Source organism: Mesoplodon bidens, assembly GCF_964165515.1.
Source record: "Mesoplodon bidens genome assembly, chromosome: 13".
In the NCBI taxonomy this organism is placed as follows: Eukaryota; Metazoa; Chordata; class Mammalia; order Artiodactyla; family Ziphiidae; genus Mesoplodon; species Mesoplodon bidens.
Window position 1 is genome coordinate 15487481 of NC_138169.1, and position 13793 is coordinate 15501273.

The 13793-nt window shown below is 52.1% G+C and overlaps 1 protein-coding gene across 3 annotated transcripts; it reads right to left on the reverse strand.

Annotated features, from left to right (window-relative positions):
- Positions 1 to 342: 342 nt before the first annotated feature.
- On the reverse strand, positions 343 to 11687 carry SDSL (serine dehydratase like). 3 transcript variants are annotated; one of them, XM_081252878.1, is made up of 9 exons: positions 11605 to 11687; positions 8049 to 8132; positions 7499 to 7693; positions 7295 to 7334; positions 6076 to 6215; positions 4796 to 4884; positions 3834 to 4061; positions 1790 to 1914; positions 343 to 761 (listed from the first exon to the last, which is right to left on the reverse strand). In XM_081252878.1, exons 3-9 carry the CDS (start codon positions 7670 to 7672, stop codon positions 568 to 570), a joined length of 990 nt encoding a protein of 329 aa, XP_081109004.1. In that variant the 5' UTR covers positions 7673 to 7693; positions 8049 to 8132; positions 11605 to 11687; the 3' UTR covers positions 343 to 567. The 3 variants fall into 3 exon arrangements, with proteins under 3 accessions (XP_081109004.1, XP_081109005.1, XP_081109006.1); XM_081252879.1 differs by having other exon boundaries at positions 8049 to 8128; positions 11605 to 11637; XM_081252880.1 differs by lacking the exon at positions 8049 to 8132 and having other exon boundaries at positions 11605 to 11663.
- Positions 11688 to 13793: the final 2106 nt, after the last annotated feature.

Consider the following 13793-nt stretch of genomic DNA (forward strand, 5'->3'; position numbering starts at 1 on the left):
TGCCTTTGTGAACTTTAAAGAGGACAATGAATAGGAAGTTCTTAGAAGCATTTCTGGCACATGACAAGCACTTGATAAAGATTGGCAATATTGTCCTACCAGCCCAGGCCTGAGAAGTGACAGAATGTCCCCCTCCCCTTCCTGAGCAGGTCCGCCAGGTAAGGGAAGCCCGGCTAGGAGCTCAGCATGGCCGGATTGCCTTAGGAACTGGAGTTCTGAATTCTTGGCTTTGATGCACAAGCTGTGTGATATGAAGAGAGCCGCTTCATCAGAGTGCTGGCATCAGGTTGCTGTGTGCCTTCTCTGAGTTCATGGAGGCGGGAAAAAATGGACCTGCTGGAGTTACAGGCACAACTCAGAAAGGGTTTATTGGCCAGAGCTGCAGGGAAGCCAAAGGGGGCAGTTCAGGAGGGCTTCCTGCAGGAGGCAGCCAGCGTAGCAGCACAGGGCAGCTGCCACTGCCATCCATGAGCACAGAGGCCCCTCAGCCAGCAACCCCCTCCAGGGGTGTCCAGGAGCTTCTTGGGGGTCACTGGGGCCCAGCCAGCCCTCCTAAACCAGGAGCCCTCAGCCCTGGCCCAGCTGGGCTTTCAGAGCCTGTAGCTCCCCACTGTCAATGTTGTTGCCTCCACACACGATGACCACGACTGAGGCCGGGGAAGGGTGCAGGCGGCCCTCAGCCTGAAGCCTCCCCAGGAGGCCTGAGTAGATGGCAGCTAAGGCTGCCCCGCAGGCAGGCTCCACCAACATCCGCTCATCATCTGCCCAGAGTAGGGGAACGGGGGTGGAGGGGAGGAAAGGGAGGAAGAACCAGTTAGTGCTCAGCAGGCTCTGGGCACTGCAATTCCATGAAGCCAGCCATCCAGGCATCCATCTCACAATCCTTCATCTGTCTGACTCTCTCTCCATCCATCAATCTGACCATCTATCCCTCCATCCATCCGCCTTTCATCTATCCATCCATCCATCCCACCCTCTATCCATCATTAGACTGTCTGTCTTTCCATCCATCAGTGTATCTATCAATCATTGTTTTATCCATCCATCCATTCATCCATCCATCCATGCATCCCCTATCCATCATTTGACTGTCTGTCTGTCCATCCATCAATGTGTCCATTAATCAATGTGTCCACCCATCCTTCCATCCATTTCATCCATGTCATTTGTCAATCCACTGCCCATCAATCTAACCGTCTACCCACCCACCCATCCACCTATTCATTATCCACCTTTCCACTCACTCATACATTCATCCATTCACTCAACAAATATTTATTGAGCGCCCCCTCCCTGCCAGGCCCAGTGCTAGGAAGGCGCTGGGGACACAACAATGAACAAGACACACCAGCCCCCGCCCTCATAGAGTTCACAGTCTAGTGATGTAGTTGGATAAGAATCTGGCAGTTATGAGACTGTTGGGATTGGTGCATAGGAAGTCTTCAACCCAGGTGGGGTGGGGGTGAGAGATCAGAGGAGGCTTCCTGGAGGAGGTGCCATGATAGCTGAGTAGCCCTTAGTTACATGAAACCAATAGGGAGCAGGGCCAGGATGTGCAGCCAGAGGGGAGAAGAGTGGGTGCAGAAGTCCGGAGGCTAAAGACAGCAGGACACACCCCTTCCTCACCCCCACCCTTTCCATCCACTCAATGTGCACTTACTACATGATTACTGTATACCCAGCCCTGCGATAGGCACTGAGGCTACACACAAGAGAGAGCACACTCTCTCCAGGGGATCCAGGGACTTGGCCGGTTTCTGAGCCCGGGTCGGGGGCAGTGCTCACTCACCCAGGAACCGCTGCACAGCGCTCACGGCCTCAACATCCTCCACCACCTCAGAGAAGACCTTGAACTCCTTCGTACACGCCAGGGCCTGTGCAGCCACCGTCCTGGCACCCAGACACTTGGCTACACTGCAGGAGCGGGCAGGTGGGGCAGGGAGGGCAGGGGTGCGGAGAAGAGCTGGCGAGTCAAGTCTCCTCCCCGCACAGCCCCAGCCCTCCCCAGCCCCGGGCCCCCCTCCCATCCTGCAATGGGCCGGGGGCCCGGCATTTCAAGAATCTCGAGCAGCGCCTGGCTCAGAGGACGCACTCAAAAAGTGTGTGTCCCGGGCTTCCCTGGTGGCGCAGGGGTTGAGAGTCCGCCTGCCGATGCAGGGGACACGGGTTCGTGCCCCGGTCCGGGAAGATCCCACATGCCACGGAGCGGCTGGGCCCGTGAGCCATGGCCGCTGAGCCTGCGCATCCGGAGCCTGTGCTCCGCAACGGGAGAGGCCACAATGGTGAGAGGCCCGCGAACCACCCCCCAAAAAAATCGTGTGTCCCATGAATAGCTGATGAATGCACATCACCCCCTCTGACTCTACAGCCATGATTGTGTTGTTCTTGCACAGACCCCAGAAAGCCAAGCCTAGAAAATGATCTTTTCTTCATTTTATTCATTAATAACCATTTACCATGTCTATACTATAGCTAATATTCATTGAATGTTGACAAGGTGCTGGATGCTTGGATTTTCTGACAGGGGTTTTGTTTGTTTGTTTGTTTGGCTGCGCCATGCAGCATGTGGGGTCTTAGTTCCCCAACCAGGGATCGAACCTGAGCCCCATGCAGTGGAAGCACGGAGTTGTAACCACTGGACCTCCAGGGAAGTCCCTGGATTTTCTGTTTTCATCCTTAAGCTCTCCCTTGGAGTTAGAAATTTATGAGTTCCATTTTATAGGTCAGGAAACTGAAGTTCACAGAGGTTGAGGAACTTGCCCAAGAACACACAGCTAGTCAAGAGCAGAATGTGGGCTCAAATTCAGGTAGTCTGGCTCCAGAGTCCATGCTCTGAACCTCCGTGCTTGGGATCACCTACCTGCTGGTATTTTCCTGAGCTAGGCAGTGTTTCAGGCCTGGGAGAGGCTTTGCTGAGCTCATAAGAACTGGCTCTGTGCCCTCAGTGGCCCAGAGTACGGACTCTGGTACCAGGCTGCCTGGTTTCAAACCTTGGCTCTAAACTAGCTGTGTGACCTTGGAAAAGTCACTTCACCTCCCTGAGCCTCAGTTTCCTCATCTGAAAAACTGGGCTAATAACAATAGCTGGCTCACGACGTTGTCGTAGAGAATGAGTTAAAACATTTCAAGTGCTTAGAACAGAGCCTGACAGATAGTGAGTTCTACAGAAGTGTGGGTTGCGATAATTGTTATTGCTGCTATCAAGAAGCAAGTCTGGGAGGGGAGACAGCAGTGAGTAAAGAAACACAAGGACAAGTAAAGAAATACCCACGGTAGGTAGACGCTCTGAGGGAGAACTTGGGGGGCGGCAACTCCGATGACAGAGTTGTGGGGAGAATCTCTCTGAGGGGAGGGAAAACGGCCAAAAGAAGAAGAGGGAACCCTAGGACTTCTGGGCAGAGGACACAGCCCGTGCAGAGGCATGGAGGGAGGAAAGAGCATGACCCATTCAAGGGACAGGAAGACAGGCCAGTGGCTGAAGTGGAATGGGGAGGAGTCTGATTTGGGCCTGAGAGCTTGGGGAACACACTGATGGGTTTAAGCGGGGAATGAAAAGTCCTATAGATCAGCCATGCAGGATTAAGGAGACCCCCTTGAGGGGACTTCCCTGGTGGTCCAGTGGTTAGGGCTCCGTGCTTCCACTGCAGGGGACATGGGTTCGATCCCTGGTCAGGGAACTAAGATCCCGCATGCCATGCTGTGGCCAAAAAAACAATCTCTTTTTAATTAAAAAAAAAAAAGGTGACCCCCTTGAGCGCCCCACTTCCACTAAGTGGGACTGGGAGGTCCTAGGGCAGCCTAGCGCCCCACAAATGCCCCCAGCCTAGGCCTACCTGGTGATGTCCGGCAGTGTCACCAGCCTGCCTGCCTTGATGGCCGCATTGAAAGAGTGTGCCCCTTGGGTCTCCATGGCAATTATGGGCACATGCTGCCAGCCCACCTCTGCCAGACCAGCCGACACCCCGGCCAGGAGGCCTCCGCCCCCCACTGCCAGCACCAGGGCACCCGGTGGGGTCCCCAGCACTGCCTTCAGCTCCCGCACCAGGCTCCCGTGGCCTTCCCTGCAAGATGAGGGAGCAGGAGAGAGGAGCAGGGGTGAGGGAGGCCCCAGTCCCACGGGCTCACGTCCACACAAACTCCCCGCGTCGCCATCCGCCTCCCCACCCATGGCACGTGGAGGGGAGACCCTGCCACCCTTAGTTCACTCAGCTTTCATCCACTCAGGTTATTCATCCACTCATTCTTTCCCCCTTTCATCAACCTCCCAGGCACATCCTTAATCCATTTAATCCATTCCACAACGCTGGGAAGAGGCAGCGTTCTTGTGTCTGGTTAAGAGGAGACCAGAGTAACACGTGGAACCAGCCCAACTCAAATTCTGGGCCTGGGCCCCAAGGTCTCCGCCACTTACTAGCTGTGTGATCTTCAGCAAGGAGCTTGACCCCTCTGTGCCTCAGTTTCCTCACCTGTAAAATGGGCATTAAAAAAACCATCTCTAGGGCTCTGGGGAAGACGAAACGGATGAAATGTGTCCCAAAGTACACACTCAGTCAAGGGGCTTTATTATTAGCATTTCCATTTTACACACGTGGAAACTGAGGCATGGGTGGTGAGACGCTTTGCAGAGTCACACAAATCACAAGTGGCAGAGGTGGGGTCTGGACCTCCATGTGCTTGGCTTCCAAGCCTCTTCTCCTCTTTGGGTCTCAGTTTCCCCTCTGTCCAGTGGGAGGACCCTGACTCAACGAGGGTCTCTCAGTGCTGAGTTCCATGGGGAGAGGGGCACCAGCCTTACCATATCAGGGGGTGGTCAAACGGGTGGATGTTCACCCAGCCGTCCTTCTTGGCCAACTCTTGTGCCCTTAGATTGGCCTCATCCCAGACCTGAAGAGAAACCGAGGCCCCCAGAAGACGGCAGTCAGACGGCTATGGAGGTTGGAACAGAGCCTGAGGTCTCCTGGATGGCTCCAGGGGCCAGTGGGCTGAGGAGACCCCCGAGGGTGAGACCAGAGCTGGTGTGGACCCAGAAGCCTCCTGGGTCAAAGGCAGAGGCTTCCAAGTGGACAAATGGATGCCATGTGCTTTCTACAATCCAGGCAGGACCCATCGTGTTCTATTCTCATCGTCTGGTTACCTGCGAGTCTCCCCAACAATACTTGGAGCTTTGTAAGAGTAGAGACCACGTCTTATTATCTCTGTATTCTTAGCACTGCCTAACACAGTGCAGGCGCATAGTCTGTGCTCAATGAAAATCTTTTGGATGGATGATGGATGGATGGAGGGGTGGAAAAGAAGGCAGAGGGAGGGAGAAAGGGTGATGGACGGAAGGATGTTGAATGAATGAATGAGTGAGTGAATGAATGAATGGATGAATGGATGAAGGAAGGAAGGAGAAAGGAAGACAGAAAAGCAGGCAGGAAGGAAACTGTATACACTAAGTATTTGGAGACCAGCTTTTGGGTACCATGATATGGCTTTTAGTTTTAACTTTGATGGTTTTTAAAAGCCTGTTTTCCAGGGATGATGGATGGATGGATGGATGGATGGATGGATGGATGGATGGATGGATTTCGTTTTCTTCTTCTTCCCAGGAGGGGAGAAGGATGACATGTTGGGGTCTCTGTTTCTTGGGTAACAAAGTGAACCAATGATATCCTTATCAGATGAATATCCTTTCATTTCGGGGCGGCCTCAGAATGGGGGGTGATGCTGTCCTCGTCTTTCTTTGTACTTTTTGTCCTATTGAGTGGCAACAATTTAAAGTGGATAGCACCAAGTGTTAGTGAGGGTGCAGGGAGACAGATACACTCCTGGTAACCACCAGCCTCCTGCTTCTCTTGGGTTCACACAGGAAAAGTCTTCTCAAGGTGGAGAGAGGCAAGATGACAGAGCGTAGCCCTTAATATATAACACATCTCACTCACCCCTCAACTCAGCCATCCTCAGGGATGACTGGGTCCCAGGCATAGTTCACAAAAAGGAAAAGGAAACAGGATCTCTTTGGGGGGGGGGGTGAGGTGGGAGTAAAGGGGGAACAGCCCCCTTCAGCAGGCTTCCCCTTCTTGAGGTCCTTACCTTTCCAGTCAGCTGAACTTCGGCCCCCTCCCCCTGCAGCCTGCTCACCACCTGCAGAGAGGTGCCCTCCGGGAGCACAGTGGTGGCTGGGATGCCCAGCTTCCGAGCAGCATAAGCGGCAGCGATGCCTGCGTTACCCCCTGTGGAGGCAGTAGAAGGGGGTGTTGTGGGCATTTGCATTAGCCTGTCGACACACTGCTCTCCCACCCCCTCCATTTTCCTTTGGGAGTCACTCCTTCCTGACACTTATATGCCCCACCATTGGTCCCAGAGGTGGACACGTGATCTACGTGGAGCCAATCAGAGAACTCACTCACCTGAACCATGATTGGTTCAGGGATGAGTACATCGGAGAAGCTGGGCCAAAAAGACCAATTCATGGACTGATGAGGCCATTGGGAAGGGGTACTGCCTTTTCACCAGGGCTGGTAGGATGGTAGGAGGCAAGCCTAAAACTCCTGATGGCCATCTTGTTCCCATGTGGTCTATATGAGAGTAAAGTTAGTACAGAGGAAAGACAAGCCAAGAAAAGGAGAGGTACAGAGGAGAGCTCCTGGGTCCAGCTGTGCCTGAAAGCCAATTATCCCAAGAATTCTTCAATTCTTGGAGCCTGTAACTTAAACCCGTATGACTGGGGTTTTATCACTTACTACCAGGAGGCTTGAATGATGGGAAGGGGGCTAGGAGAGGACATACAAAGCAGCCATCTGACCATGACCTTGATGAGACTGGACATTTAAGAAGAGGCCAAGGACTTCCCTGGTGGTGCAGTGGTTAAGAATCTGCCTGCCAATGCAGGCGACATGGGCTCGATCCCTGGTCCGGGAAGATCCCACATGCCGTGGAGCAGCTAAGCCCGTGTACCACAACTACTGAGACTGTGCTCTAGAGCCTGCGAGCCACAACTACTGAGCCCACATGCTGCAACTACTGAGGCCCACGTGCCACAACTACAGAAGCCTGGGCGCCTAGAGCCCGTGCTCTGCGACAAGAGAAGCCACCGCAATGAGAAGCCCACGCACCACAACAAAGAGTAGACCCTGCTCGCCGCAACTAGAGAAAGCCCACGTGCAGCCAAAATAAACAAATAAATTAATTTATTTATTTTTAAAAAAAGAAAAAGAGGCCAAGCCCTGGACATCTACTGCTGCTCCAGCCAGGTCCTCCTCCCCCATCCCAGCCCTGAGGACCCTCATGAAGTAGAAAGGGGTGGGCTCACCTGAGGAGCACACCAGGTGTCTGCATCCCTTTTTGGCCACCTGGGAAGACAAGGTATGTGGGTAGGGGCTGACCCAAGCAGGTGTCATGGAGGCCTGTGTGGGATGGAGTTAGACCCTCCCACTCCACCTCTCCCCACCCCCGCCACAGCTGTCCCCTTCCATCTGTACAACCTCACTCTCCCCTCCTGCCCACACACCCTCACCTCCTGGCAGAAACGTCCAATGCCACGGATCTTGAAGGAGCCAGTCGGCTGCACATTCTCATACTTGAGGAAGACAGGCATGCCCACCACCTGGGACAGCGCCCAGCTCTCCAGCAGAGGTGTGACGATGTGGAAGTGCTCACCCTTGGCACACTCCGCCAGAGGGCCCTCCATACCAGCAACCACCTAGAGGGCCTGCAGGAGGGCACAAACATCATAGCGCAGGCAGCTCCAGCCAAGAGTCCCTGTAACCAGAACAGGGAACGGGGAGAGGGAGAAGCTCCTACATACACTTGGCTCCCTTAGTGCCATATGGCTGCCAAGCTGTGAGGCTCCAGGGAAGTATCCGTGCCTTTCTGGGCCTCAGTTTCACCATCTGGACAAGGAGGTTTTGACTAGGGGCCCTTTTCTTCTGTAACTGTGGCTGCTCACAGCGCTGGGGATGGAGAACGTGGCCAATAGTGGTGATGAATGAATGAGAGTGGGAGAATTCATTCATTCATCATTCATTATTCATTCATTTATTCAAAAGACATTACTGAGCACCTACTATGTGCCAGGCAGTTCCAGGTTTTGGGACGCAGGAGGGGACACGTCAGAGGCAGCCCCTGCTTTGCCGGAGCTCACGGTCTAGCTGGGGAGACAGAATCACAGAATTTCAAACAGGAGTGACCTAGAGGGGAGGGTATTGTTTTAGCCAGGGTGGTCAGCAAAGACGTCTCCCAGGAAAGAAACTTTTTTTTAAACTTGTATTATAGAAAATTTAAACACAGCAAAAGTGTCAAGAACTGTCTGATGAAGCTCCCGTGTAGCCATCACTTAGTTTCAACAATCGTCAACACGTGGCCTGCCTTGTTTTCTCCATATCTGTGCCTAATCCTCCTTCCTGTATTATATTATTATTATAAATTTCCTCCCGTATTATTTCTTCTGTAAATAGTTCAGCATGTAGCTCTAAAAGCAAAGAACTCTTTTTAAACATTGTAGCCACAGTTTCAGAACAGTATACATTTGTCCAAACTCTTCAAATTCTAACCTTGAGTAAGCTAATTTTATTTTATGGAAATTATACGTCACTGATGTTTATTTTTTTAAATGTAATCACAATGCCATTATCACGTCTAAAAATATTAAAATGATTTCTTAATATCATCAAATATCTGCTAAGTGTTCCAATTTCCAATCGTCTCATTAAATGTAATAAACTGCCCGTCTTGCTGTTGGTGATGGTTTAGGGGTTTTAACAGTTTGAATTGGGAGGCAGATCGGAGCTGTGCATTTTTGGTTGGCTGAGAGGTAATTTACTTTTCTTTTGACCTGCAAGTTCTCAAAGGGGGAACTTTGAGATGAATGACAAGAAGAGAAGCAAGGGAAAAGCGTTCTGCAGAGGGAACAGCAGGTAGAACCGCCGCCTTGAGGGAAATGAACTTAGAGCGTTCCTGGTGCTGAGAGAAGGGACTGGTGGAGGTGAGAGTAGGAGGCGAGCAAGGAGAGGTGGTCAGGGATGTTGGGGAGGGCGTTCCAGCCCACGGTGAAGAGTTGGGCTATTATTCTTTTTTTTTTTTTTTTGCAGTACGCGGGCCTCTCACTGTTGTGGCCTCTCCCGATGCGGAGCACAGGCTCCGGACGCGCAGGCTCAGCGGCCATGGCTCACGGGCCCAGCCGCTCTGCGGCATGTGGCATCTTCCCAAACCGGGGCACGAACCCGCGTCTGCTGCATCGGCAGGCGGACCCTCAACCACTGTGCCACCAGGGAAGCTCTGGGCTATTATTCTAATTCTACTTGCTATGGGAAGCCGCTGGGAAGTTTTAAGCCAAAGTGCAGATGAGTGAGTGAGTGAATGAACCAGTGTGTAAGGGCGAGAAGCAGAGAGGGAGGAAATTAGAAGGGAGAAAAATAGAAGGATTTTTTTTTAAGGAGCAAACGCTCTGGCCTCCCACCCCACCCCCTTTTTTTTTTTCTGGAGCAGAAAAGCATTGAGCCGCCCAATAGTGGGGCTGCAGCTCCATGATTTGCCACTAGGGGGAGCGCTGCAACCTCCCCCGCCCACCACAAGCCCAAGCTTCTTGTCCACCCTTGCTTAGTCAAGAGCTGGGCTCCCCGCTTCAGAGGTCTCCAGGTCTCCTGTCCCTGGATTTGACTCTGGGCCTTTGTTGGGATGGCCCTGGGGTTCTCCAGGTATGGCAAAGCCTGAACCACCTCCACCCTGTTCCATCCAGGACAATTCTTAAGCAGGGCATGGCATTGGGGGAGGGTAGCCCACGGGTCACCCAAATCCCACATACCCAGCCCTGGGCCTCACCTCAGCCCCAGAGCCCAAGAATGTGAACTTTGGGGTCAATCAGAGACCAAAGTTAGAAACTAGCTATGACTTCTTGGCTGTGTGACCCAGAGAAGTGTCTCAACCTGTGTGTGCCTATTTCCCCTTCTGTAAAATGGGAATAATAACATCCCAACTCACAGGGTTTGGTGCAGATTAATAATAATAGTAATAATAATAACAGCTATCCTTTGTGGAATCCAATTACCAGAAATTGACTGAGTCATTTTTTTGGGGGGGGCGGGTACGCAGACCTCTCACTGTTGTGGCCTCTCCCGTTGCGGAGCACAGGCTCCGGACGCACAGGCTCAGCGGCCATGGCTCACGGGCCCAGCCGCTCTGCGGCATGTGGGATCCTCCCGGACCGGGGCACGAACCCGCGTCCCCTGCATCGGCAGGCGGACTCTCATCCACTGCGCCACCAGGGAAGCCCTGACTGAGTCTTTTGGAGGCGTCGTTATCTCATTGGGGTCTCCTAACAGTGCTGGTAGGCTCATTGTTGCTCTAGAATGCTTACAAGGTGTAGGCCCTGACCTAGGAACTAGGGATACCATGGTGAACCAGACAGACATCTACTCCTGGAGGTGACTTATAATCTCAGAAAGAGATCGACATTCAACAAATAACTGTATAGACAAACAAAATAATCAGAAATGGTGAGAACTGCTAAAAGGGAAACAGACATATACGGAGTCTTGAAGAGAAGAACAGGGGACCTACTTTGGGTCAGGAGGTCAGGAAAGGCCTTTTGGAGGAGGTGACCATTAAAACTGAGACCTGAAAAAGGAAAAGGAACTAACCACGCAACAAACTGGGAGAAGAGCTTGTGCATCACAGGATCATTGTGAGGATTAAGTGAGACCATAAAGTAAAGGCATCAACTCTGCTTCACATATAATAATAGCTAATAATTATATGGGACTTCCTTTGAGCCAGGCACTATACCAACCACCTTATATTTTATCTCATATAATCATTACAATGACCCTGAGATAGGTTCAGTTATTAACTCCACTTTATAGACAATGAAACTGAGGCCCAGAGAGGTTAAGTAACTTGTCCAAGGTCACACAGCTAGAAATGGCATGGCCAGGATTCAAACTCAGGCAGTGCACTTTGGCATCTGTGTTCTTACCCACCATGCTTTACTTCCTCTTTTATATTAGCATTATTATCATTAAAGGTGTGAGCATTTAGCACTTAACTGCCAGTTGTCCTTAGGAGCTAAATGCTCCTGCCTCAGTCCCCAGGCTCCCCCAGCCCTCTTGGTTATACCGACTGCCCAGAAGAGGACAGCAGGCATCAGTCAAATGAATGAACCCCAAGTTGCCAACAGCCTTATCAAGCCCAGACGCCCAGGAGGGCACCTGCTACTTCTATGAATTGGGATAAAAGACCAACTGACTACCTTTTCCACCTCCCTTGTCCCTCATGCTTTTCCCCAGAGGTCACCTGGGTGACGCCCAACAGTCAAATCTCTGGTGCCAGGGCTGGGAAACCTCAGCCACTCCTTGGCTGGCAGAATGTCAGCCCCACCTCCCTGGGATCAGGATGTGCTCCCCGATCCTCAGGGTCCCAGACCCCTAGCCTTCTACTCCAAGGCAGACGGGCCACAAGCACCCTGAGCTGAACCCATGTTCCTGGGAGGACTTCGGACAGTCTCACCCTCCCACTTTCTGTCCACTCAGCTGGGACTTGGCCCCAGAACTTTCCAACTAGCCTCTACTCACATTCACAAATGTACCCAGAGCCCCAGAGCCCTATTTGGGCCCCAGACGCCCTTACCTTCCTTCTCAACAGTCCCCAGACCAGCTCAGCCCCAGCCTGCTGCCCACCAGCCTGCCTGGGCACTGGCTTTGCCAGCTTCCTGCAGCTTCCTGTGGCCTTGGCCCCTCCTTCTGTGTTAAAGGGACAGCTCCCCACTGGAGGAGAAAGGGGACAAGATCAGCCTTCGCTGCCTCCCGGTTTGCTGTCCGAGACATGTGATTACCTGTTCCCATTTCACAGATGAAGAAACTGAGGCCCAGAGAAGGGGACTCACTCGGCCAAGGCCACCCAGCCAGCGAGGGGCACCCTTTAACTCTCACCCTGGACCACCTTTGCTGTGACACAGACACCTCCAAGTCCAGTGCTTGTGCTGAATGCCAAGTCACGTCCCCTGGACCACTGTCAAGGTCAACTTAGGTCTGAGACAAGAAAACAAGGATAAAGAAACAATTATTATCTGTCACATTAGAAAGGCATGTTTTCTTCTGAAGCTCCTCCTCACCTCTGATATTTTATACCCAACATTGGGACTCAAACAATTATTTACTGTTCAAATGAGTGACCCTGACAACCGATTCATTCATTCAAAGAATATTTATTGGACACCAACTACGTGTCAAGTCCTGGGATCTTTAGCCTCAAATAAAACAGCATGTCCCCTGCCCTCAAGAAGCCCCAAGATACCACTGAAGAGCAGCTATGATCAGTGCTGTCAGATGTTGGCAGGAAGATGTGGGGTAGGGCTGTGGGCGCCCAGAGCAGGTACCTCACCTGGCCCTTGAGGGCTGGGAAGGCTTCCTGGAGGAGGAGACCGAGAGGAGCCAGGAATCAGGAACAGGGAAAGCAAAGGTCTGAAACTGAAAAACATGGGGTGTTCCAGGAACGGAGACATGTGCAGGAGGACTCGAATAGAAAGGGCAAGGATGGGACAGCAGGTGGGTTTGTGGCTGAGGAGGTGGGCAAGGACCAGAGTCCACAGGATGCCTGTGCCAATCCGGAGTCTGGACCTCACCCAGGGGCACTAGGGAGCCATGGAAGGCTTTAGGCAGGGGAATGACGTGATCACATTCATGTCTTTTCTCTATCAGCATCTCACTGGGTGAATCTGAGCTGGTCACATTAATTTGGGGGGGGGCCTCAGTTTCCCTATATATCAAATGGGAGGTGAGGTCCAGGAAGCACCTGGCAGCCCAGATGGTCTGTGCCCTTCTTGACCTGTGTGTGACCTCCCCGGGTTTGATGATTAACTCCTGGCCACTTGGGGTCAAGTGGAACTGCTTGGTCATGATCCTTGATGAGGACTTTAGCAGTTTCATCCCCATCCTCACATTAAACAAACGCCATCCTTGTCAGGTGTCCTGTCCTGGTCTGGGCACTGGGGACACAGAGGTGATAAAACCCAGTTCATGCCCTGAGGTGGCCCCCAGCCTGGAGGGGAGAGGAAGTCACTAATTCAGTGACAACCCTGACACCCCCTAGGAGAACAGAGAGCAGAAGGTCCCCATAGGGCAGCTGAGGGTGGGGTGTGATCAGGGAGGGCTTCCTGGAGGAGTGGGGCCTTAGCATATAGTTCAGGTTTGGACAAGAAGCATGATGGCTGCATTTATTGCATCCTACTGTATGCCAGCCCTTTTGTGTTGATGAGAGGTTCCCAAAGGTTTTTTACTAATTGGGTATTTATATCCTCTGTGTGTGTGTGTGTGTGCATATAAAATAATGCACATAACTTTGTGGATGTTACTGCTTAGGAAGAAGCTAAGGCAGATATTAAAGTTTAAAAATGGAGTTGTTTTTCTTTTTTTACTATTAAATAGTAGCAGTAAGTTTCTGGCATGAAGAGGCAGTAACAATGAGAGCACAGACCCTGAAGCCAGCCTCTAGTACAAATACCAGCTTTGCACTTACTGGCTGTGGCTTGGGTAAGTTACTTAACCTCTCTGCGTGTTGGTTCCTCAAGTGTAAGATGGGGATAAAATACTACTTCCCCAGTAGTGTATGCAGCCTGTTGCCTGTATGGGTTGCCCTAAGGGACCTTGGAGACAGCCCTTTCCAGTGGACATTCATGTCCGGCATGCAGTCCCCAATCTAGGCTCCAGACAGGTATGCGCAGTGCCTTTGGGAAGCCCCAGGGCATAGTGGCCAGGGTCCACATTGGCCAAGTCGTAATGTTCATCCGCACCGAGCTGCAGAGCAAGGAGCATGTGATT

Excerpts from the sequence above, each read along its gene's own strand:
- SDSL (XM_081252878.1), bottom strand. The coding sequence starts at position 7,672 with ATGGAGGGCCCTCTGGCGGAGTGTGCCAAGGGTGAGCACTTCCACATC. Across the intron at positions 6,216-7,294 it reads ACACCTGGTGTGCTCCTCAG|GGGGTAACGCAGGCATCGCT; the intron begins GTGAGCCCACCC and ends CTGCCTCCACAG. Across the intron at positions 1,915-3,833 it reads ACACTGCCGGACATCACCAG|TGTAGCCAAGTGTCTGGGTG; the intron begins GTAGGCCTAGGC and ends CCGCTCCTGCAG.